General features: G+C 40.4%; 1 protein-coding gene across 1 annotated transcript in view; it reads right to left on the reverse strand.

Annotated features, from left to right (window-relative positions):
* The window catches only part of ap3b1a (adaptor related protein complex 3 subunit beta 1a), a 136,923-nt gene that overhangs the window by 71,424 nt on the left and 39,693 nt on the right, over positions 1-25,806 (reverse strand). Inside the window, 10 exon segments of the mRNA XM_042334776.1 lie at positions 2,982-3,168; positions 5,468-5,644; positions 8,428-8,537; positions 10,800-10,932; positions 11,817-11,879; positions 12,914-12,985; positions 13,092-13,146; positions 14,568-14,665; positions 16,303-16,458; positions 23,364-23,546. Coding sequence (XP_042190710.1) covers positions 2,982-3,168; positions 5,468-5,644; positions 8,428-8,537; positions 10,800-10,932; positions 11,817-11,879; positions 12,914-12,985; positions 13,092-13,146; positions 14,568-14,665; positions 16,303-16,458; positions 23,364-23,546 — 1,234 coding nt within the window.

Consider the following 25,806-nt stretch of genomic DNA (forward strand, 5'->3'; position numbering starts at 1 on the left):
CACCTATCCTCTGTGTTTACTCTCCTCCACAGCACCCTCTCTACCACACTCAACGGCCTTGACCCCATCACCTACCGAACTGCCTCCTATTCCCGATCCTCACCCTGGTTCACCACTCGCTCAAGGGCCAGGTGCGGTCTGCCAAATGCACTTGGCTCAAATTCGGCCTAATGGTCCACCGGCACATCTGGCTGGACTACACCAAAACCTACCGCTCCGCTCTCGCCTCGGCGTCCAAATCATCCTTCTACTCCAGGTTAATCCTGGAGGCTAAGGGCAACCCCAGGTTCCTGTTCTCCACCACCAACTGGCTCCTCCGCCCTCCCCGCCTCGTAGATTCTTTCCTCCGACTCCCACTGCGAGGAATTGCTGGACTTCCTCGAGTCCAAAATCGAGGGAATCTGCTCAGCTGCCACTGCCCTCCCAACTTCCATCCCACACTCCGACCGCTACCCATCCCTCGTTCCACACATTTGAACCTGTCACCCCCTCCTTTGTCATCACTACCATATCCTCCATGAAGCTCACCACCTGCTCCCTGGACCCCATCCCCACTCCTCTCCTTAAATCCCAGCTCCACCTCCTTGCCCCACTACTCACTGACATCATCAACCTCTCCCTGTCATCTGGCACTGTTCCTACTCCCCTCAATACAGCCATTGTCACCCCCACCTTGAGGAAACCTTTCCTTGACCCATCACAGCTATCCAGCTACCGGCCGATCTCCCGCCTCCCTTTTCTGTCTAAGACCCTTGAGAGAGCCTTCACCTCTCAGCTTCGCTCTTTCCTCTCCTCCCATTTCCTCCATGAGCCCGGAAACTGCTCTGGTCAAGGTCACAAATGACATCCTGACCATATGTGACCAGGGCTCCCTCTGCCTCCTTGTCCTCATCGACCTCTCCGCCGCCTTTGATACTGTGGACCACTCAATCCTCCTCCACCGCCTCTCCTCCCACCTCAACCTTCAAGGTTCTGTCCTTGACTGGTTCAGGTGCTGCTTTTCACACCGCCTCCACTTCGTCTCTGCAAACGGCTTCTCCTCTAACCCCCACACCGTCTTGTACGGCATTCCTCGGTTCCCTCATCTTCACCCTCTACATGCTCCCCCTGGGTGACATCATCCGCAGACATGGAGTAAATTTCTACATGTATAAGGATGACAGCCAACTCTATCTCTGCCTCCACCCTCAACTCCAGGACTACTGGCAACCTGACCGACTGCCTGTCCGACATCAAGTCCTGGACGAGGGCCAACTTTCTCTAACTCAACGTCAGCAAGACCGAGGCCCTCCTGATTGGCTCGCACCAGCGCCTCCGCATCTCGAGCGCTGGCAGCATCAGCCTTCACGGTTGCACACTCAACCTCACGAAGCCAGTCAGGAACCTGGGTGTCTTGTTTCACACTGAACTATCCTTTCTCCCCCAAATCCGCGCCATGACTGGCACTGCTTACCACCACCTCCGCAACATTGCCAGACTCCGCTACTGCCTCACCCCTCAGGCTGCCGAAACCCTCACCCATGCATTCGCCACATCAAGGCTCAATTATGAAAATCCCTCCTCATCGGCCTTCCCAACTCTTCCCTTCACAAGCTGCAGATCATCCAAACTTGGGCAGCTCGTATGCTCTCGCACACCAGGCTCTGTGACTCCATCACTCCCACCCTCACCCGACTCCACTGGCTCCCCATCCCTCAGAGGATCGAATTCAAGATCCTCGGCCTCACTTTCAAGGCCATTCATGGCCTTGCCCCCTCCTACCTCTAAGACCTGCTGACTCCCTACCAACCTGCCCACTCCCTCCATTCAGCGGGCTCTGGCCTGCTCCATGTCTCCCGCCTGACCTTCGATGGCTGGGCTTTCAACCTCTCAGCCCCCACACTCTGGAACTCCATCCCACAGTCCCTTCACCTCGCTTCCTCCCTTGCCTCCTTCAAGGCCGGTCTCAAGACCCTCCTCTTCAACCGTGCCTTCAGTCGCTCTCCCACCTCTCTGCCTTCCCTCACCCCTACCCCACCCCTCCCCCATGCTAGGGTCCTGACCCCTGACTGTCCAGCGCCTTGGGATGTCCTCCTGACGTGAAAGGCGCTCTATAAATGTAATTTTGTTTTTGTTGTTATCTGTCAGTTACAGATGTTCATTAGATCATTGGGCTTGTGCTGAATTTTTTAAAAATAACATTCCTCATGAATGCAAGTGGAAAGTATACCCCACAGAGAAAAAGGAACCCAGCAAGACCAAAGTGACTGATAAGATCAAAAATAACATTTTAAAACATGCAAGTAAAGTATAGCAAGGACAGAGTATAAATACATTAGCTGGCAATAACAAAAATCAGCATCAGGAAGAGGGCAATAGAGTGGAGTCCCATAATAATGCAATGTTTGGAAACCATAAAATCCCCACCTAGGTTATAGAAAGGCACAATTGCAAGTTTGACTGCGCAGACGCAAAGGCAAACAACTCACTCCTGGAAAATTAGCCACCAACATGACTTCCCATTTGCTGGGCCTTCCCAAAGCAGGAATGATGTTGGTAATCTGATGACTCAGAAGTCAGCTGATTTTTTTTAAAAAAACACGCAAGTTAAAATGGCTAAATTCTGAGTTATTAGGCCGCCGCTGATTGAACCTGCTGTTTTGCTTGACACAAACAAAATAGGAAGCCTTATCAATGGCAACCTAATGATCCAGAAGTCAGACATTTTAATTCAAAAAGCCAGCCAGCGTTTTTGTTAAGCAAAAGCTTTTGCAAATGTACTCTTTCGTGAGATGGCATTTTCCACGTGTGCAAATTCACTGAATTTACACATTGGTTTTATGGCAATATGCTTTTGTAAAAGCCATTTTTGTATTCATGATTAGAAGCCATGGTGGTGAATGTTTTCCCTCGATGCTGGGTAACAATGGTCAAATATTCAGTCCCATCTCACATTCACATTTATTGATTTCAAATATAATAATGAGATTTTTACTCTGTACCTTTAAATGGAGATTCGAGCACGGGTGCTGGCTTCTGAACGAGGAAAATTTTCTTGGCATACTTGCTTAAAGCTCCACTCTTCTCATTTGGAACTATCAGCTGCTTGATAAATCTTGTACGGTCTCTAATGTCATAGTTTTGATCATACTTGGCTACGTTTAATATGTACTGCGTAAGCAATTTTGTCTGTTGGCAAAACAAAACAAGAAAATAATACATGTTATTTATGATTATTGATAACTCTGAATAAACATATTCAAAGCCTTAATAAAAATGAATGGTTATGGCCAACAAATGTGGCTCCAATGGGAATACACATTCTAAAAGCAGCAAATGAAATTTTAGCTAAGAAACATGCCCTCATCTGTTCTGAGTAGGTGAATGCTGAACGCTGAGAAGAAGCCAGGCACTAGATTATTAAACTGCTGAAGTGGAAAGAAAGGCATCATTAAAAAATAATCATATATGGCAAAGCTGGTGAAGGGTCTACGTGAGGATAATGAATGTAGAAATACAACTAAAAACATAGCACTCAAGACTTAATTTAGAAAATATGCAGGACATCAACATATCAGATGGTATTAGGCTTGGCACAATTCTACCAAATAGGTACATCTTATAAACAATACTGCCCCAGGCATGTGTGGTGCCCAGAGGACTGATTGCACTTATAGGCTATTCATTGAATTATGAACCATTAGCTAAGCTATATGAATCACTGAACTGTATTATTGCAAATTATTTGCAACGCATCTAGCCATTACTATCTCAGGATAACTAACTGCTGATGTCCTCTACGACCAAGATAAGTGGCTCCACGGTCTCTACTGTGTAATGAAAGCTAGAGGTTTAGGAAGCAAAACCTACTTGCAGATATTCTGATCTGACCTTTTCACCAAATAGTAACACTTAAAAATAGGTTTCTCATTCAAACTTTGAATAGGATACATTTGCCAAATTATACTTTGACATTTCAATGACCATCAAAATAGTAGATTTTCATACGATGGAAGTATTATTTGTTGCAAAGTATTTCTAATTTATTTTGATGTTACATAGTACACAACAAACAATTGGAGATCAGGTAACTTAAGTGGAATGATTCACCACGAGCATTTTATTTATGGTGATTGTCAAGTGTTAACACCAAAGGAAAAAATCAAACCAAAATATAAAAATACCACCCTTTAATCATTCTTAATGTTTCCTGATTCACTGAACTAATTCATTGTGCAAATTTGCAACTAAGCTAATACAGAGAATATTGTTAAAACAAGGATGCACACAGTATGTAAAATGAGGTTTCAAGCAGTTCTGACATTAAGTAATTAACGTACATAATTTGCTAACTTCTTTTCACACTTGGTACACAGAGGCAAAGGAATGTTAATATTGGGAAGTGGAACATTTTTCATTTCAGGCAGTCGGTGTCAAGATCATACAATCCCCAGTCAGTTATAGCACAATGAATGGTAAACTCTCAACTTTGCCTCCAAAAAAACACCAACAGCATCCCCTACTGCATCAATGAAATATTTCCCATCAACCAAACCAGCTATCTTTTGTGTCTTTATGATTGCCAACTCAATACCAAATTTGGAAGATGCAGTGTTGTGTGCTTGTATCCAGTTAGCAGTGGTTGGAGTTCCCAGCAAGAGTTTAGATAATCTATTAAAGAGAATTAAAGCAGAGCTACTGTAAGCGCTCTGTTCCAGCAAACAGTGTTGCAATACTTCCAGTGTATGAAAATCTACTACTTTGATGGTCATTGAAATGTCAAAGCATAATTTAAGCGCTCTGAGATGCTACCCTGTGTGGAGGGCCCTATATAAGTGCAAGTTGTTTTGTTGTACTGTAAATAAGACATACAGCATCATGATTTTATTTCCTTGATGGCCATTGAAAGCACTGAAAAGCTCAGAGAAATTGTGCTTCATTATAAAGAAGCAAGTCAGATTTCCAATGGTTTGCTGTAAGCTTCAACAAACAGTGTTAATTAAGGGCTTTGAGGTATCATCCTGACGTGAAAGGTACTGTACAAAAATGAACTTTATTGTATGGAATAACTTTGTTGAGAAAGTGATAATCATCCCTACTTTTGAAGTTCTATGTTCAAAGGAGTGGATTTTGGACAATTTGATTATCTGGCAGAGATCCACAGGCAGAGTCAACATGCAAAGCTTCACTTTTGTTATACAGTGATTTATTTTACAGCCAATGCAGAACTCTGACCTCCAACCACTCTCCCTATCCCGAAATTTCTGTCTCATTGGTTTGGTGCCTTCCAACCTCCTCCACTATTGTAGGCCATATCTCTTCTTCTCTAGCCCCCAGATATTCAATAATGTCCACGTGTAAATGTAATTACATTTTTTAAATGTTGAGTTTACAACAAAAGTGGTATTTTAAATAAGAGCAAGTATCCAACAGAATGTTAATATTGTAACCCTGAAATAAATGTCAGACTTTTACATCAACTTCTCACCTGCTTGGGATTTGTTAAGTAGAGTTTAGCTGCAAGGTTCAAAGTTTGCAGCTTCACAATCTCCTCTTCATTTGTGAAGGTTTTTGCCATTATCCGTAAAACATCTGGTGCAATCTTTGGAACCCGCTCACAGTATTCACCTATCAGCCAAAGGATACTAGCTCGAGCCATGGGTACCTACAGAAAGTACAGAGAGGAGAGGGGATAGAAACAAGTTTAGTTATGTCATTAATAAAGGCAACTTCTATTCATTTTTATGGGTAAAATCTTCTATTCACACCACTGACTGCAAATAGCTGAATGTTTCTGCAATATGACACATCCAAATACTGTAGGTTCTAAACAGAAATTGTTTGTTTACAAGTGATCTAGTGAACTGCCCAATTTTAAAAAAGGTAAATTCCCTCTAAGTATGCAAGATCACATGTATGATTAGAAGAGAGCAACAAAAAAAAACATTTCTAAACTTGGGTATAATTTTGAACATATGTAGACAGAAATATTAAACAACACTTCCAACTTGCAGTTAGCAAGTAAGGTAAACATTTACAAAATGGATTTCCTCATAACTGTAGATTTTATAGGAACAATTGTACAGAACATTGAAAAACAGGAAAAATGAGGCTCTACCATTGTGTAAAACTGAGCCATAAGACCCAAAAGTCCCAGATTCAGTCATGGTCTGTGCTAAATTGCTAAACCAGAATCAGTATTACAATAAGGATTCTACAATTGGTTGGTAGGTATAGAGGGGAAAATGAAACAAAAATAAATCAGTCAATAGTTCCCTCCCAGAAGATGTGTTTGCATGTGAACATTGGCTTGGTTGCGATTCCCTCTAGGTTGAATATTCTGACATGGTTTAGGTTAATGCATAAAGAATTGCTGATTGAGCAGTACCAAAGGGATGTCAATACTTCCAGAAACATATCCCGGTATGCGCCAAGACATTCAGGCCAGAAAAAGAAGATACATTAAAAAGGGGTCAGAACTAGACCTGAAATTCAACCAAGTGTTAGCCTGCAAGATCATCATGTCTTAAAATGCAAGATGTTGCCTTATGAAATGCTCTAATATTTAATCTTAATTTGAAAGCTGCTTTTCTGTAGTCCTCAAGAAATGAAAAGTTTGAATAGGTCAAGATGAATTTTGCACAATTTTATGCAACAACAACATTTCATTTATAGAGCGCCTTTCACGTCGGGAGGACGTCCCAAGGCGCTGGACAGTTGGGTCGGGACCCGAGCAGGGCGGAAATGGTCAGGGTGAGGGGAGGGAAGGGAGGGAGCGAGGAGGGGGTAGAGAGTCGAGAGGGGAGCTGAAGGCACGGTCGAAGAGAAAGGTCTTGAGACCGGCCTTGAAGGAGGAAAGAGAGGAAGCAAGGCGAAGGCACTGGGGGATGGAGTTCCAGAGCCTAGGGGCTGAGAGGCTGAAGGCCCGGCCACTGATGGTAGGGCGGTTGGGGCGGGGAATGTGGAGCAGACCGGAGCCAGAGGAACGGAGGGTACGGGCAGGTAAGTAGGGGGATAGTAGGTCAGAGAGAGCAATCGTAAATGTTACGATTAAATGGTTTTAGACAAGACAAGTGGGTAAGACAAGGTGGAAGTTTGGACCTATTAATCTGTAGTATTTGTTGGGAGTGACTGGAGACAGTCAAAACTACTGTTGATCAAATCAGCAGTTAAGTCATTAGCTGGGCCAATAGAAAAATGTGGACGCACTTGTTCCGCTGTAAACAACTTCCTACTTTAAATGAAGTTTCTGGCCCACAAGCCGCTCATTGGTTACTTGACGTTACTGTGGGCGGAGTGGCTCCGGACACACATGCTCGTTGCTGCACAAGCGGCAAATGGGCTTCACTTAGAGGCCCCGCTGTAGTGTTCATCTGTATGTCTCTCTCTGTGTTTGTGAGTGTCTGTGCTATTCTCTCTATGTGTTTGTGAGTATCTCCATGTGAGTATCTGTGTCTGTGTCTCTCTCTCTCTGTTTGTGAGTATCTCTATGTGAGTGTCTATGTGTCTCTGTTTGTGAGTATCTCTATGTGAGTCTCTGTGTGTCTCTCGGTTTGTGAGTATCTCTATGTGAGTGTCTGTGTCTCTCTCTCTGTTTGTGAGTATCTCTATGTGAGTGTCTGTGTCTCTCTGTTTGTGAGTATCTCTATGTGAGTGTCTGTGTGTCTCTCTGTTTGTAAGTATCTCTATGCGAGTGTCTGTGTGTGTCTCTGTTTGTGAGTATCTCTGTGAGTGTCTCTCTCCATGTGTTTGTGTCTGTATGTGTGTTTGTGAGTGCATCTCTCTCCTGTGTGTGTGTGTGTTTGTGAGTGTGTCTGAGGGTCTCTTCTATATGTGTGTGTTTCTGAGTGTCTCTGTGTACGTGTGTCTCTCCTCTGTCTGTATATGTATATCGCTGTATCTATGAGTGTGTGTGTCTCTCTCTCTCACTGAGAATGTGCGTCTCTCTGTGTCTGTGTGTTGCCCTGTATCTGTGTGTGTATCTCTCTGTGACTGTGTGCAGTGCCGGCCCTGAGAGGCAGGAGGTGGTGAGCTCCTGTAGACTCGCTGGTGTCTACTCCCCCGCAAAAAAATAAAAGGGCCACCGAGTTTACCTTAAAGAAATATTTTTTTTTGCAGCAATCTAATATGTGTTATTTCCTCATGTTTAGTTTTTATCAATAAACTGAAAAAAATGTAGGTTGGCAGTAAAATATATCTCAATAGCACCAACCAGCCTCCGTAACCGCCCCCTCCCCCCCCCTCACAAAATTTACAAATCATCCTGCAATTTCTGGTAAACATTTCCACACTTTTCTATTGGCTCGGATCATTAGAGATACAAAGCCCATTGATACTCAAGTGCAGTTAGTCACATAATAATAGGCTGATAGCAGCCAAAGTGTCAGCAACATTTTCTGGAAGACACATTGATTGATCTTCCTGTGTTGCTGCTCAATTTGTACTCACTGTAATACTATCCAGAAGCTTGGCCATATGTTTGATGATTTCACTGTGTTGTGCAGGTTGTGTCTGAAGAAGCTTCTTAATGACAACCACACTTTCTGCAACAACGGTTTCTGTTGAATAAAACACAGCCTTTGAGGTAAAACAAACAAACAATAACAGCTTGCACAGCGCCCTCCACGCAGGGCAGCATCTCAGAGCGCTTTTCTGACCAAAGCTAAGCTTTTAAATAAAATTAGTGGCCATTTACGATCATAACAAGGTCTTTGAAGCATCTGTTGGTCCTAAATATTTCTTCTTGATCAACACAACAAAGCAACCGTCTGCAGACCTGGGTCTTATTAAGAACCATTCAAATCCTCTCCATGACATTTCTGATCAATTACCCAAACCATTTATAGCACTACAAAAACCTTGCTGCATATACTGCTATTCATGGTATATGCTTTATTGTTTGAAGGTAGTGAAACGTAGAGAACTCTACATTCAACTGTTCAACAAGCCACATAATGTAAAACTCACACTATTATTAAATGTGGATTGTAATTTTCCCTCAGTTGAAAATAACTACTGCAGTAAAAGTGCTGGAATTTCCATTGATTGTTAAGGTAGAAAAGCAACAATATCTCTTGACATCCTTGGTAAAATAATAGATAGTCACTGAAAAGGAACAACACTCATCAATAGCACATTATAAACCAAACCCATCAGATTTTCTAACTGACCTTGTTAGACTTAACAGACAACCACCAGGGATTTGTATGAAGCGTGAGAACAACTACAAAGTATTAGTGAATATCTAACAGTTTAATTAAGCTTCTGATTAATCCCCAGGACTTTCTTGTGTTTCAGTCCAAGGAGCAAATGACAAAACCACCCCCAATTTAGTTATTTTGCGGCAGGACAGAATGATCTTAATTTTCTGCTCCATCAGACCTGGATTTAAAACAATACATATGTTATAAATAATGATAATGTAATTTTGGAGGTTAAATATTTCATAAACCATTCATAGTCATTTAAAGAATGTTGCTAGTTATTTTTCTCCTCATTGCTTTCATACTCTCCTTAATCACACACAATACTTCAGTTAACTGGCAGGATTAAGGTTGAGGTTTTCTGTCACCAACAGAAATTTCAGCATTTTGAAGGCCAAAAGTTTCAATGGACATCTCCCTGAACAACAAAAAGGACTATCCCCTGAAGCGTGAGGTAAACCGAGTGAAGCATATACAGTCTGCAGTCACAGACAGCTTTTCCTGCTCACAAAAGAGCATTTTCCATCTGAATACACAAACTTTCTGTTTGAATCGTTTGCCCAATCCTCTGACATGGTGGTGAATTTTTTCCTTCCATGAAAGAAGCCCTGCCTTCTTCAAACAGATGCAGGAATCATGCTTTGAGCCAGTGTTCATTCTTCAACAGTGGTGTCCCCACTACCCCACCGCCCCCCATCCTGGCTAACTGTTAAATTACACCAGTTCAGTGCTCTGAAATGTTACTCCACATGAAGGGCACTATATAAATGCAAGTGGCTGTTGTTGGGTAGAGACTGAGATGGTATTAACTTAGTTCTGCTAATATCAGATGAATGAAGACATTTTCCTTTCGTTAATTAATCTTCACCACCATCAATAAAAGGGAACTGAAAAACCATACCGTTCACTAAATTTTAACTAGTAATGAAAAGTATCACCAATATTCAGTCAGAAATAAAATCAATTCTTAAAATGAGAATAAAGGATCAGAAAAAGACCTTTCAATCAATTTAATCTCATCCAACCTCAATGCTAACTCCATCGTGCTTCCATTGGAACATCGAGCAATTCCAATATAATTGAGATGTATTTGGTGTCTCTCACGTCAGGAGGACATCCCAAAGCACTTAGCACTGCTGGTTGACATTTGAAGTGGGTATTGGAGCAAAAATCCATACTCCAAAACTAGGAGTAAAGGATCAGCAGGGCATTGTCAACCATGGAAAATGGAAGAGACGATGGGAGATAGCACAGGGGAGGGGAATTAGAGAATCAGAATGCTGACATAACTTAAATCATTTATTTGTTAACTTAGGCACAGGCTCAAATTAATAAAGGATAACTAAAATGGACCAACAAAAAATATCTAAGATCAGTCCAGTGCACTGGCCTCTACAGCTCTTCCTAATAACTCGTTCAAGCTGTTGATTGTCCTCTTGTGTATAGAAATACTGGTATCCACCCTAAAATTCTGCTGCTTTGATGCATCTGAAAATATCATTCTGCATTTGCTTTCTCCATTCCATTAAGTAACTTAATCCACTGTCAAATTCTATTTATCATTAACTGTAAAAAAAAATGCAGGTAAGAGTGAAAAAAAGTTGCAGAATGTTTTACCATCTCGGTTTGACAGCAGATAGACTAAGCCATTAAGACATGTATCTGTAACTTCAGAAATATTGGTCGCACATCTTCCAATTGCCTGAATTGTTGCTGCAGCAAATTGTTTGTCTTGACTTTTCACATAGGTCTGGAGGGGAGAGGAACAAAAAAGAACGGTCTAGTTAATCTGATTCAATGTGTCAAGTGTCCCCCCCACCCCCAGATTATTCTGTTAAATTTTACTCTGTCGTGTTAGATACTCCATAATATGCCCCCAAACTGTGGAGCTCCCTGCTTCAATCCCTCCGCCTTGCCCCCTTCTTGCCAGTCTTCAGATTGCAACTGAAGATCTCCCTGTTCGACCGTGCGTACAGTCACCTTCCCTCTCTCCCTGACTTGCCGTCAAGCCCAGCCACTAGCAAACGCTCCGAATATTCTACCCTGCAAGAAGGTGCAATAAAAATGCAGGTTGTTGTACTAAATTACTGAATAACCAATTCTAAGATAAAATAGATCTGCAATGTATTATTTTGGCTTAGTGTGCTCCAAATAGATATTCACCTACCATTTCCTGTCCTTAGTTTTGCAATCTATAGAGGCACTGAACCAAGAGGGGGCTGGGGGGGGCAAAGAGAAGGGTAGGGGAAGGGAACATTTAGCAGAGAAGGCATCACTGAGCAGAGAGAGGAGCCCCCTTCTGCAACCCCACTGCTGATTGTACAACAATTCTGAAGACCAGCCCACTGTACTGTCACATACCATCGAGTAGAAGTTTGAAGAGCGCTAGAGGACAAAATAACTTGCCTTGATGTTCCAAAGGGGAATAGGATACAGTATTAGAGATTTTATAAAATCTTTTAAAACAATTCAAGTTTCCAAAACTTCTTACAATTTAATTGATACGTTAATTGGATTCAAACGGGTTAAACACCTGCTGAGTATTTGACATTCAATTTGCAACTCATCTCCCTGACAGCTTTGGTAATAGGAGACCAAATCAACAGTGGTATCAGTCACTGGCCCTGAACTCACCTGGAACTCTCGTAGGACCGTGGAGATGTTGATTTCACTGGTCAGATTTGTCAGGATCTCAAGCTGCATGAAACAACATCATCTTTATTCTCTGTAGCAATAAAATGAGCTGTCGCTACACATCAGTCATGAGTACAGTACAAAGAACAATTACTTAAGTGTGTAACTATCTCTTTTTTAAGGTTTTAAATGAATAAAAAAATGTTTTGCATCTTTTTATTGGCTAGTCCTCTTCCTTCAAACAAGGAAAAGGAGGATCAGGGAGAAGCACAGTTCCTCAAGTCATCTGGACGTCCTGCTTTCACACAATACAAAATGGATTTGCAGACAATCTCTCAATTCATTCTGCTGATGCTCTCCATCCGTGTGCCCAGGTGTATAATATAATGGTGAAATAATAATCAACTTACCGAGAGATCCTCACACTCGTCTTCAAAACCCTTCACGCCCCAGCACCTCTCTACCTCGCTGACCTACTTATTCCCTACGCCACCACCTGCTGCCTCCGCTCACTCCAGCTTCCTGCATGTCCACTGCTCTCCTCTCCTGAAACTCTGGAACTCTCTCCCTCAATCCCTCCTGCCTTGCCCCTTGCTTTCCCATTGTCAAATCATTCCTTCAGACCTTCCTCTACGACTATGCCGACAGTCAACTCCCCGCTCCCTCCGACTCAGCATCAGGCTCCGCCACTGTTAACTTCACCGAAACACTACCCAGCTTGAAGGGCATGATGAGGGCATGACTAGACCAGAAAACCAGATGTCATGAGTTTGGCTGTTGTGAATTAGGAATTCAAACAAAGTGGCAAATTAGGTCAGGAATACTCACAGGGTTGTTTGTCGCAAAAAATTAGAGGGTTTGCTATCTCAAATGGATGTATTTTATCAGCATGAATTTGACGGTCAAGCAAAATTACTTCACTGCAAAAGGAAGCAAATCAGCATCCTCATCTTCAAATTCATCACCAATTCTCCACACCCATCTCCTGATTTCCTGCCCCCCCCCACTCAGGTGCCCAACCATCTGTGTAAAGCGTTTTGAGACATCCTCCCAACATGAAAGCCACTATATAGACGTAAATTTAATTGTATAATTACCTTTAATATCTTAATCTGGGTTGGATCAGTTGACCGAATATAGAAACTTTTCAAATAAGGTTGAAACAATCCCTAGAAGAAGAAATTTTGTGTTATACTTAATATTATGAGAACTATAAGAATAATAAATCATAATAATAAGTTATTATGTTTTCCATAATAACAGATGCAAACATACCTTTCTTTGTATAGTAATTGTGGCAATGTTCTGCAAGACAATATATTGCACTTCCCTGGAAATAAAAGCAATATAGTTGAGATTGACACTAATAGAATTTAAGTTAATTACTATCGAAGAGAACTTTTAACATATTATAATATAAGATGCACCTGACTCTCTCCAAAAGGATACACTATCATACAGATTACTTTGTTGTGAACAAACTTGATATTCAAATGCAAACATATAAGGTGCCACGATCTTCTCCTTATCTATACTAGTGATGTAAGTTACAGGGACAGGCCAAATGCATCCTGTCTCCATTTATTCTAGTAGGAATTGGTACTTCATATTTGCATGAAAGCTGATCTGAGATGCAGAACCTTAAGACGCCCTCTACTGAAGGCTGCATATTTAGCCAGTAGGAATTTTCTTAGTGCTTCACAGGAATTACTGTAACCCGTGCGCACCCTCCCCCCACACACAACTACAACAAGATTACATTTGTATAGCGCCTTTCACGTCGGGAGGACATCCCAAGGCCCTGAACACACACACACTATTATCTAGGGGTTGTGTCTCACTATGGTCAGAAGACCATCATGATCACTTACAAATACAGCATTAAGCAATTCAACCCTTCCAGTGCAAACAGCTCTTAACTTTCAGCTGGAATCTGTGTTGTAAGAGGTCAAAACCCATTTGATTGGCAGGATCACAGAACTTCACTTCTGGTGCTAACAAACTATTAAAACATCAACACTGTAAACCAGTCTTTTCCATGAGTTAGCATTGATTAGCAGATGTGTAGCGGTCTTGTCTTCAGACATAGAATATATATATACATTCCACTAATATACAGTCAACTCACTTTACAGTCTATTCTATGAAGCGCTTTGAGACGTCGAGAAGACGTGAAAAGCGCTATATCAAATGCAAGGAATCTTATTATTATTATGGAAATTGATCTAATGTCCTCCTTTTAAAATTGCCTCAATCACCATAATGTCTATTAGAAACTCACAAATTGTTCAGTATTACAGATTTTAAAGTTATTTCATGACTAAAAAAAGCACCTACAGTTGCACTGTAATACTTGAGCTGGAGTCATACACTGACAGAATTGAGGTTTTCTGATTTAACAAGAAATTGCACAGCTATTTATGCAATTGTAGATATAAAGGCAGGTCAGTGTTAAATACTTGAAAATACACTTTACCATCAGAAATTAACTTGCGATAGGACCTAACCCAAAATTAATTTCCCTCAACAGAGCTTTTATTCAAAGCTTTTATACTGCTTTATTTTTAGCAATTCGTTTAAAGCTGAACATTGCTGATACTCACACTCTAAACAACCAAGACTCAGTTTGCCAATTAACACTGGCCTGTTAATGTCAATCACAATCTCATTTCAGTCGTAAACACATGAAACATGGCACCCACTTGAAGTGAATGTAACCTTCCTGTAAGAGTGATTAAATGAATGACTAACCTGTGGCTACGAAGTAATCTGACCAAAGACTTAGCAACAATGGTAACCTCTGACTTTGGTGCTAGGTGCCAGTAAAGCTGTGCGACCCCCATTACTACCTGAAAAGACAGGAATGAGCCAGGATCAGGAAGCAATTCACAATGCTCAGTTATTAAGTAACACGAACACAAGAAGTGCTCAGTGGTGCAGTACATTGTTGTATTGACGTTCTGTACACTAACCCAAGAAATCATGGACGTCTCCCACATAATGAATTCTCATCCGATCTAAGCAGTAAAGCATCAAACAATTAAAATCTCAAGAGGGGAATCAACTTTAACATCCCTTGTCACCAGTGAGAACATCTGGAAGGAATTGGGCATAAGAAGGGAAAAGGACATACAAAAAATGCACATAAATACTGGGAAGTTAAGGGGAGAAAAGAGAGAGACTCAGAAGTACTTCTTTTCCTAGAGAGTTGTCAGGGTTTTTTTTNGGTCAGCCGGGTGTTTAACACGATCTGAAATCATCACCATGCTTAAGAATATCCAAACTAGACTGAGAATTCCACACATCCCACCTACACATGGAAATTCCAGAGATAGATTGTTGGAATGCCCCCACTCTCCCCGGAGGAACACATCCTGCTTACCTAATGCTGGAAAGTATAAGGCGCAGGTTGACAGGAACCAAGGCTTGGGGACCCCGGAGCGTGTGTTGGGGTCCTGTTGTGAAACCGCATAGCTGCCCATTGAGAGCACTGTCTGGCAAACTTTCCTGCTGCTTGTCCAGCTTGGAACCCCTACCTGTTCAGGCTTTGGTTGGCAGGGTTAACAAGAGCTAAGTGAATGATTCCCTGCCCCTAGTAACTGGTCTGGAGCAAATACCAACATGAATAAATGTGTCCAAAGGCCTCCCGCTGTGTCATATATTTCTATGGTTCGAAGTGTGCTTGGGTCACAAATGTAAAACCTATTTTTTTCCTGAGTGAAACCCAGACTCACCACAGGCTTGTGTTCCATCTAGAATCCAATTAAGAATTGACAAAACTCGCCCAACAGCAGCAAGCAAGTCTGGTGTACCAGTTTCACTGTAAGGTTTACAGTGGTCTTTTACATTGCTCAAATCAAGTCTTGAAGTATAACGCTGCCAATCCCCCTTGGGAGATATTTTTCTGTATAACCAGCTAAAATTATGAATTAACCAATGCACAGCTTTTTCTTTATAATATGAAATGTTAAAACATTTTAAGCAATCTGCTGTGCCACTTTCATTTCCAGTGATGAGAGAGTCCACAATCCCATAAACTTGTTCAATGCTTGGCAATTTTACTAGCAGTGAGAAGTATGTGACCAGAACAATGCGCCTGGCTGCATTTAAGTGCAAATGCATGTAGCCTTCTCTCACCCCTCCCCTGCTCCCACAACTTAACAGAAATAAAAACAGTTTGTACAGGGTGACCAAAAAGTTGTGGTACCATTATATCTAATAAGTCTTAAATAATTTATGATTTTTTTTTAGATAATAGGCTAGCTATCACAACTTTTTGGTCACCCTGTATAACCATGGCTACAGATCTATACTACTGTTAAACACATCCCCATAGCAGCATGAAGTCACTGAACTTCAACTGAAACACATGTGGTTGAAAGAAAAGTACATTACCATCTGCACAATTTTCTCTTTGTTATGGTTCGTCTAAAACTATATTTCTGGTTACAAAATAATTAACGTTAGAAAATAGTATTTAGCATACGGCAGCATTTCTGCTCTGCAGTAGAGGTTTGGTGTTCCGGAGCAGAAGGCGATGGTCTGGGTCCATCATGTACGGCTTTCTTCCACTGCTATTTTTTTTCTGTTCTTCATCAGAATCATAGAAAGCTTTCTCACCATTCTCTTCCAGTGACTCATCCTGAAAGGACAGAAATCATTAACCATAACTAAAAATCAGCCCAGCCAATATTTATATAAACATTATAGATCGTCCAACAACCTCAAGTGTAAAAGATCTTTAATGAATGTCTTATCTTCAAATTCTAACCATTATACCAAATGCACAAAGTTTAACCAAAATAACTCACAAGGCCATATTTCCAGCCAGAGAACTTGCTAGATAGTAGTTATGTCCCAGCACCTTTAAGATTATAAATGGTCTGATATTTTTTGTGTCTGGGTATTTACATCTTACATAATTATCTCAAACACTTAAGACATTATTAATTATAATAATGATTATATTTGATATAACACGTTTTACATTGGGAGGATGTCTCATAGGGTTTCACAGGATTTACTCTAGAGTAATAATAAATAATATTTTTTGCATTTGTTCCAGCTCTTTTTCAAGAAGTCTCAAAGCAGTTCACAGAATATACTGTAAAGTGAACTGACTATATTTTGTGAGCGAAACACGGCAGCCAATTGCAAACAGCATTGTCCCACAAACCGTCGTGGATTGAGTGACCAAAGCACTATTATTTTTTTTAAAAAAGGGGATTATTACACCCGGAAAAACAATCCGCCAATTGCCTAATAACCAGGTTCCTACTTACTAATAGGTGGAGTAAGGAAACTTGCCCAAAGTTTCGCCCTGCCCAGGAATCGAACCTATGTCCTCTCGCTTGCGAGGTGAGTGCTCTAATCACTAAGCTATAGGACTCCATGTATATTTTGTAGGCAATCTGGACAGCCAATATGTGCACAACAATGTCCCACAAACAGCCATGAGATGAATGAACAATTTTATCTGAGGGATTGTTAGTAAGGACATTGGGAGAAACTCACATCATTTTTCCGAATGGTACTATGGGATACTTTGAGCCTTCATGCCTTCGCAACTGGCTACCTATCTGATCTGCTTATTCCCCCGCTCCACCACCCGCTGCTCTGCTCGGCTGGCTCCGGCCTCCTGTTGTCTCTCGTCCCCTCCGCCGTCGGTGGCAGTGCCTTCAACCATTATGCCCCAAAACTCTGGAACTCTCTCCCTTAATCCCTCCGCCTTGCCTCCTCCCTCCCCACCTTCAAATCCCACCTAACAACCTACTGTTTTAGATCGTGCTTAGTCACTTCCCCCTCCCTCTCCCCCATGCTCGGGGACAGACTACGCCACTGTGAAGCACTACAGGACACTAGCTTGTGTGCAGGGCGCTAAATAAATGCAAGTTGTTGTCGTCATCGTTAACATCCACCTGAACAAGCTTGTTCATAATGTATTATAGGTAGCTCTAATATTTTTTAAGCTTGAACTCAAAATATGAAGTGTTTTTTAAACAGTTTCCAATTAACATAAAATGAAGAGTACTAAATTGGCATAAGCATATATTCAAAGAAAAGGTAAGAGAACTAGAAAGCCAAAACATTTTGCTTGTGGAGGGGACAAGGGATGTGCAGAAGGCAACTGAGCGAGAGTAGCAGGTAGTGGAGTGGGGTGTTAGCAGATTAAAGAGGTATGAAGCAAGAAAATCAATCCATTCACCAACAGGGATCCGTGGAGCCCAGCAAAAAATGGGGTGATAGCAGTGCGAAACCGTTAAGAGGAGACAAAATGGTACGTGTGGGTCAAGTTGGACTTAAACCAGGAGAGGGCAGTCCCACTGAGGCTGATGAGGCAGTCAAGGAGGAAGGCATCGTCAACAGTGTCAAAAGCAGCAGAGGTCCAGGAGGCAGATAGAACCTGGTCAGATCAGAGGACATAATAACCTTGACTAGGTCTATCTCAATGCTGTGAGCAGAGTGGAAACTAGACAGAAGGGACTCGACAAAGGAAGCGAAGTTGAGTGTCAGCAAGACATTCAGGACTTCAGAAAGGAAGGGCAACTTTGAGATCGACCGGTAGTTAGCAGAGTTCGACAGATCAAGGATTTTTTTTACAAAAAAGGGAGGGGTGATGGCAACGGGTTTGAGGGGGAACTGGATGGTGCTGGAGGAGACGGACAGATTGACTATGTTTGCCAGCATGGGGAAGAGGAGAGATAGTTGATGGTCAGCAAGGGTCGAGGGAGCAGATGGTAGGTTTCATTCAATTACAGGGTAGTAGAAGAGAAAATAGGGGTTCTAGATGATATGGGCGGAGGGGTGATGGGGAAGAAGCAGGTAGGTAAATGTTATCTATATTGTAACCTATTTATTGTGAAATGTGTACGTAGAAGAACAAAAAAAACATCTGAAACCTTGCAGATTTTTTTTAAAAAACATTTAAATCACAGAAGCAACTGCATTTTCTATCAAAAGCTCAATAAACAAATTGACTATCACTAAGTGGAGAAAAAGCAAACCTAAATCAGTCCTATCAAGAGCTCCATACAGCACACATCCCCAAATTACCCCATTTTCACAACAAAGAGGCCGGCAGTACTGTTAAGTGCATTAGCTGTCCACAGAGATGACAGTAAGCCATCAACTCCACTGAGCAAACTACTCAACAACAAGCTGCACTTTACAACTGCACATAAATATAAATAACCTTCAATTAGAGGAAAGACGTGAATTGGTACAATACTGCCTCACTAAGAGCTGAAATTCGTCAGCAAAGCTGACGACTAAGTAATTTTTAAAAAAAGTAAATCAGCTATGAAAAACAAGAAAATAAACCCTTTTCCATCAAACCTTGATCAAATATTTTGTCTTCCACGTAATCTTTCGATATACTTGATTTTACAACCCTATGATCTTCTGTATTAGAGTCAGGAAATAGCCTCAAAAAACAATGTTAGCTTGATTTCTTAATACTGCACAGATTCCAGAGTGGCAGACTACAACTCAAATCAGACGTCCACCCTAAAACCAACCTGTAATTTTCGATACTGGATTCACAAGTTCCTATGAAAAAATAGTTTGTGCAGAAACTCGGCTTTATCTACTAGATACATTTGGTATGGCATTTAATCAAGGTGAAGGAGCTTGAAGATGAGTACCAGATCTTAAAATATTTTTTAAATTATATTCTGTTGTCCACCTTCTTCAATGAAATTTAGAAAAATAGTTTCTCCAAAACATTGCTCATTATACTTTGAAACACAATGAATCCAAAAATATTTATTAAATGTGCTATTTAGATATAAAATTAGATTAAGTACCTCACCAAGATCCCTCATTTTCTAAATTTAATACATATATATATTATATATGGAAATTGCATTGTAAAATTGTATTGCAAAGTGCTTGAGAACACCTGCTGGACACCTGAATTGGGATGGGAGCCAAGGGGAAAGATGACCAAAAGTACGGTCAAAGAGGTACGTTTTGAGATGAGCCTTGCACAATGGGAGGAAGAGGAAAGGAGTCAGAGTCACTCTGAGATGGATATCCAAAGAGTAGGGCCAAAGTGGCTGAAAGCTCAACGATGGTGGGGCGGATTGGGACATGAGATTAGAGAACATCTTGGCCAGTATGGTTGAAGGAAGTCACAGAGCTATGGTGGGGTGAGATCATCAAGGGACTCGAAAGTTAGAACAAGGATGATTCAACAAGGAAAAATGAACAAACAGGTTTTGTGCACTGAATGACTGTTTTCTCATTCTTGCGTTTTGAAGAAAATTAAAATTGTCCCCTTTAGAGTTTTCACATTATACTCATTTAATTTTATCTGCCCACACATGCACACCCATTCACATTTTGTGGTTCTTAAGACCATAAGACATAGGAGCAGGAGTAGGCCATTTGGCCCCTCGAGCCTGCCATGCCATTTAATAAGATCACAGCTGATCTTCTAACCTAATTCCATTTACCCGCCCTATCCCCATATCCCTTAATCCCCCTATCCTTTAGAAATCTATCAACCTCAGTCTTGAATATGTTCAAGGAATGAGCATCCACAGCCTTCTGTGGTAGAGAATTCCACAAATTCACTACCCTCTGAGTGAAGAAATGTTTCCTCAACTCAGTTCGAAAAGGCTGACCATTAATTTTGAGACTATGACCCCTAGTTTTAGATTCTCCAACCAGGGGAAACAGTCGCACGGCGTCTACCCTGTCAAGACCCTTAAGAATCTTATAGATTTCTATAAGATTCCCTCTAATTCTTCTATATTCTAGAGAATATAGGCCTAGTTTACTCAACCTATCCTCAAAGGTCAAGCCCCTCATCCCAGGAACCAAGCCAGTAAATCTCCGTTGCACCTCCTCTAAGGTGAGTATGTCCTTTCATAAATAAGGAGACCAAAACTGCACACAATATTCTAGGTGTGGTCTCACCAAGGCCTTACACAACTGCAGCAAAACTTCCCTACTCTTGTACTCTAACCCTTTTGCAACGAACGCTAACATGGCAATAGCCTTCCTAGTTGCTTGCTGTACCTGCATACTAACTTTTTGTGACCTGTGTACAAGGACACCCAAATCCTTCTGAACACTAACACTACCTAGTTTCTCCACCTCTAGAAAATAATCCGCTTTTTTATTTTTACTACTAGGTGAATAACTTCATACTTCCCCCACGTAATACTCCATCTGCCCCCCTTCTTGCCCACTCACCTAGCCTGTATATTTCCCTTTGCACTCTTCGCGTGTCATCCTCACAGCTTACTCTCCCACCTATCTTCGTATCATCGGTGAATTTAGATATGTTAAGTTCTAGTTCCACTTTGAGAGGGAATTACAATGAGTGGTAATTACGGGCATCATCAGGTGTGGGGTCATATAGTAATCAGAGCCTTTATGTACCCAGGATTCAAGATGATGTCTATAGCATTTATGCTGTATCCTACAACAAAACATCTCAGATACCTTAGGTGGGTTGTCTTGGGGCAGGGAAGGACAGTTTTTCATTCTTTTTAAAATTCAATAAAATGAGCACTACTGTATTTCCCAAAAAAATCTTCTCGGGAGGGGGAAAGAAAATAACATGATGTAACTGGGATTGAAATTGATATAAATCTAGTGAAGCAAGACATGTTCATAGTAATCCAAATTATGGTTAACAGCTGATCAGTATGTATAACTTGTCAATCAGACTTAGAAGTATTCACACATCTTCAACTTTGCAAGGTAATGCCTAAATGGATAGTTCCAGCTGGGCATGTACCATGAAATCTGCCTGTTGGAACAGCCTCAATTGGCTTATTTAAGAGAGAATTTAATAGGCAATTAGTAAAGGTATTAAGGGTACAGAGAAAGAGCAGAGAATTTGGATTAGGATAGCTGGCTTCAATGGATGAAATACAGGTACTAATATAATGGCTTGAATGGCATCCTAGAGTTGTAGATTTGTATTGTTCTAAATCTACCAGCGTTTCATACATATGAGCAAAAGATTGCTCTAACAACTAATATAGATTAACATGAGAACTAGAGTACTTTACAACGCAAGAGTGCAACAACAAATTACATTTGTGTTGTGCCTTTTAGATCGGGAGGACGTCCCAAGGCGCTGAAAGATTTGTGCTGATGTCAAAGAGCACATCGAAACTTATGACTCAGTTCAATCACAACAAGCTCATAACAGACCACAACACAAATCATATGAATATAGTGATACAGCAGGTTTTAAAATAACATCCCTTCTCTTGGAAATTAATTTTAATCTTACTGATCATACTGAAAAAGCCAAAAAAACGAAATCTAAATCATTACGTATAGAAATTGTTTTTGATGAATTCTTTGGGTCTAATCTTCTGAAAATCAACAGGGCCAAATTTATTTTCTATCTTTTTACTTCAACTGTTGTTTTTTAAAAAAAACATAAACAATAAAAACAAGTATTTGTGTCCTTGAAAAATGTCAATATTTTGCTGGAACTTTCAATCATTTCCTGTACGGTTTAGTCAAGATTGAAAAAAATGTTTTGAACAATTATAACAAACTCTTTGCGAGCTGTATTCATCTTTTTAGATTTATGTACCTTTCAACTGAAAGTACTAGATTTAAACAATGGTATTTTTATAACATTTACAAAATCTGAAAGCCAAACATTCATTTTATCAGTCTAGTAAATTTATTAACTTAAAAGGCTTAATTTCCATTTTTCTGCGTCAGCTCCATTTATAAATGTCAAGCCCTATAAATGTGCTTTTATTTTCTTTTAGTCAAGCACCCCGTTAACAAATCTGCTCATTAATATGTAAATCTAAAGTCAATCGGTCTTCTTTCTGACAGCACTATGAATTCTGAGTGGTGCACTGTGTAATCGGCTTTACTTAGTGAAGAATATTCATCATAAAAGATGTCATTTAAGAAAAATTACACAAAATATACCATAATTGATATGACTGCTGTCTAGTTAATAGTCCTTTAATTGTCACCCACAACATATAGCGCTGGATTTACACATTGATGTTGGTAGGTCAAATTAAAAAAGTGATGTTTTTATAGAAAAATGAAAAACATGAAAAAAATCATGACATTTGCAAATTTTGTAATGCAACTTAGCTGAAAAAATAGTTTACTTATCTTTCAAAAGGGCGGGGGAGGGGGGGAGAGGAAGGCTCCAATACTATTTAGAATCATAACTAACGGTTTTGTTCATCAGGGTCAAGAAACCAGCCCAAGCAATCACTTGCTATCTCATAACTGCAAAAGTTATGATGGTAAGTACAACTTTAAGAAAAGGTTAGGATGGCATTGAATAGTATCCTTCTGTGTTGTATATTCTATTATTGCATATTGGTTTGAAAACAATTTTGTTTTGAAAGAATCAAATTCTATAAAGCATGACTAATCGGTAGATATTTTAACAGGCTTAAGACATCAGTCACGTTGCAAAGAAAGTGCACTTTACTATAGTGAGTTACCATATGAATAGAAAAATTATAAAGTTATCGGTAACAAAACTGTGAAATTTTACAAGTTGGACAGGGAATTATTTGTGAGCACATGACATACCTCTTTCCATGGGCTTAGAAACTGCATTCTTGCATATCGAGTAAGCATGTTAATGATGACAACCTGGCCCCACTCTTCCACATCCACCAAAAGGTTGCACAACTTGCGATAATTCTTGTGAATCAGGTGGATTCGTTCAGGGCAGACCTCCTCAAATGCCATCACAACACTTCCAGCTACGAGCTGCAAAGATAGAATACAAAACAAAATGAGTAAAATAGAAGTTAATATGTGCAAAATCATTTTCACTTGTAAAACAATCACCAATTGCATGAAAATGTCTTGAAAGCTCGCCTCCCACCCCACCCAACTCTTTGAGAGTCTACCATGGACCCATCATGAACATTAGTAATTTTTTACTAGAAATACACATTTAGAATGATTTCTCCCGAACCAATAATGAAATGATCGCTGGGGTTGGTGATGAAAGCATGATAGAAACCTTCACCCAGCTCTTTTGAACAGTACTACCTTGTGTTCAAAGCAAAACAAGATTATTCAAAAAAAAATCCATCAAGTTCCAGACAAGTCCATTTTCCTTGAACTTGCAAACTTAGAAAATATGGAGCAAGTTGAAAAAGATTCAGTTCTTGTAATGAAGCCCACAAAGTTAAAAGGGGAATAAACGAGAAAATGTTGATTTGGAATGTTTTATTCATGAAAGAATTTATTGTGCTTCAGTGTTAAACAATCTTCTTATAAATTATAAAGAATATATTTTGAAAGATATTAGCTGACAAGAACAACATTCAAATGCCAAATTTGCACAGGTCAAAAAAGATCGTTCATTCTTGCCAAACAGATCATTAATATGTAAATTTCAAGCATTTCATAACTACTGGCAAAAAAATAAACTGGTTACAGAAACAGATATTGTAGCCTTTTTCATATTATCTAATATTCAAATCCTTGTAATGCCACACAGCTACGTGTGGCCTGGTGTGTAAAGATTACATGTATGGGCCACAGCAGCAGCATGGTTTACCCTATAGACAATTGGAGCTCAAGCAAGTACTATGATTGCCCCTTTGACAGTCATCAAAGCTGTTGGTTGACTATTTCTGTTTTAGAAATGAAACTCACATTAAAGTAACAGCCACAATAAACCAAAGCAGGGAAAGCTTAATTTGGGGGTAGTTAACCTCTACAAGCCAGAGAGAAAACGACAGCATAGCCTCCAATACACAACACATTTTGCCATAAAACCCCAACCTGCCCTATAGCTGGTTTAGCTGTGCATGGGCACAGTTGGTAGACTCATTCTATGCGCTCCAATAAATAATGCCATGTCACCAGATCTCTGCCAATGGCAGTTGCCGTTATCACACGCACAATACTCAAGATACAGACTGACCTAACTACTGTGCATGTTCAACAAGACAACTGGAGATTTCAATTCATCTGAATTGGCGCAGTTGCTCAGGTTACAATCAATATATTGTACTTCCATTCGCCTGTATTGAAATTTATTTGGCAATGATCAGTCCAAATGCATACCTAATTCCGCCTTCCTTTGAAAGACTTTCATTACCTTTACAAATTTGAGGATTCTATTCAATGCATCCCACGCTCCTCTATTTTAACAGAGCTCCTCTTTTAACTACCTGACATCTTTTTCTTTAGTCAGTTATTAATCCAAATCAATACCTGACCCTCGATAACTAGAGTTTATCTCACATGGTACATTGGGCTTGAAAATGAAATATGCATCATAAGAGTCTCACAAATTGAGCTTGTACACTCTATAAGATAGGGAATGCAGCCATTTTGCCTTCACACAAACTATATGAATTAAGATTATTGTAGCATCATACAATACAATTTACATTTAGATAGTGCCATTCCTGTCATGCAGATGTCTTAAAAGCATTTTGAGATGAGAACACACTTCTGACATTAGGATGCACAACCTCACACCAAAACTGTTTTCCGCATGTACAACACCAATCACAAAAATGTCAGTCCTGGGAGGAGCCGTTTTTTACATTATTCCCAGACTCAGTGAAAGGTGGTTAAATTAGTAGATGATAGAAAATTAGGAGGAAAGTATACAATCAGAGGATGCAGTGAAGATCTTATGAAGTTTTCCCAATGGGATGATTTGAATACAGACATATGTAAACCCAAAAGATTACCTTCAGATATGCCAAAGCAACAGGACAAGAAGGCACAAGTTCAGGCCTGTGAACAACATTTTAAGATAGATAGCAAGAAGCATTCCTTCTCACAGTGGTAAACTGACAGCTTGAATGCGTTACCAGGAAGGTTAGGGAAAGCCAGGTCACTGGAATCACTCGACAACAAGCTTTAAGCCTGTAATGGAAAGGCTAGGTGGACATTTCTGGAAGAATGAAGTAAAATGGGATGAAAGGCCTTCATTCCTCTCCTCATCAGGTCCTCCTGACATGAAAGACGCTGCCATAGAATCGTACAGCACAGAAGG

This window comes from Callorhinchus milii, unplaced genomic scaffold, assembly GCF_018977255.1.
Source record: "Callorhinchus milii isolate IMCB2004 unplaced genomic scaffold, IMCB_Cmil_1.0 Scaffold1, whole genome shotgun sequence".
NCBI lineage: Eukaryota > Metazoa > Chordata > Chondrichthyes > Chimaeriformes > Callorhinchidae > Callorhinchus > Callorhinchus milii.